The 732-nt window shown below is 68.0% G+C and overlaps 1 protein-coding gene across 1 annotated transcript in view; it reads right to left on the bottom strand.

Moving 5' to 3' along the window:
• Window positions 1-732, bottom strand: part of KCNT1 (potassium sodium-activated channel subfamily T member 1) — a 59,102-nt gene that overhangs the window by 48,734 nt on the left and 9,636 nt on the right. Inside the window, 1 exon segment of the mRNA XM_015594140.2 lies at window positions 602-732. This exon segment is cut by the window's right edge and continues 1 nt beyond it. Within this exon segment, the coding sequence (XP_015449626.1) occupies window positions 602-732 (131 nt within the window).

The following is a 732-nucleotide window of genomic DNA, read 5'->3' as shown; positions in this document are numbered from 1 at the left end:
GCACACACCGTGGAGGAAGCCGGTTCCCACCCAGGCTCCAGCCCCCTGGGAGTCCTCGGCACTCGCCTCCCCGCCCTCCCTGGGGCTGAGAAGGCTGAAGCGCCGGGTGTTTACCCGACACAGCTGTTTGGGGAAAGGGCGAAGGAAGCGACGTTGCTCCCAGCTGCACAGGAAGTGTCCCCCAGGGCTCGTTCTGAAAGACTCAAGTGCATTTTGCTTTTTTGTTTCCGCCCAGGAGCATGTGAGGGGACCAGCATGAGCTCGAAGGGCACGATCCCTCAATTCATAATAAACGGCCGCAGCCGGAGGCTGGAGGACTCCAGCCCTCTGCCGAACCGCGGGGCTCCGCCAGCAGGGCGCTCCGGCCTTGGCTGGTCCCCAAAATCAGCAGAGCTGTGAGCGGGGCTGGCAGCAGACTCGGGGAGGCCAGGCCCCCAGTCGGTCTCTAGGACGACGCCCCAGCACAGAGCGTCCTGTCCCACCCTCCGGGCCCCCGCCCCCACGCGGAACTGCTGGCCCGGAAGCCCGGGAAAGTTGAGGGCCCCGCGGCGTCCAGCACCGCGGACAGCACCGCGGACAGCTCCGCGCGCCCCCGCCCTACCTGTCGTCGTTCTGGAAGGACTGGTCGCCCAGCAGCAGGTCCCGGAAGCGGTAGCGCGGCGGCAAGGGCAGCACCTCCGAGTCCAGGTCGCTCATCGTGAGGCCGGCCGTGTCCAGGAGCACGCCGTCCCC

The sequence above is a fragment of the Pteropus alecto genome, unplaced genomic scaffold (assembly GCF_000325575.1).
Source record: "Pteropus alecto unplaced genomic scaffold, ASM32557v1 scaffold67, whole genome shotgun sequence".
Taxonomy (NCBI): Eukaryota; Metazoa; Chordata; class Mammalia; order Chiroptera; family Pteropodidae; genus Pteropus; species Pteropus alecto.
Note: the sequence above shows the minus strand (reverse complement) of the source record. Positions and strands in the feature narration are given on the sequence as shown.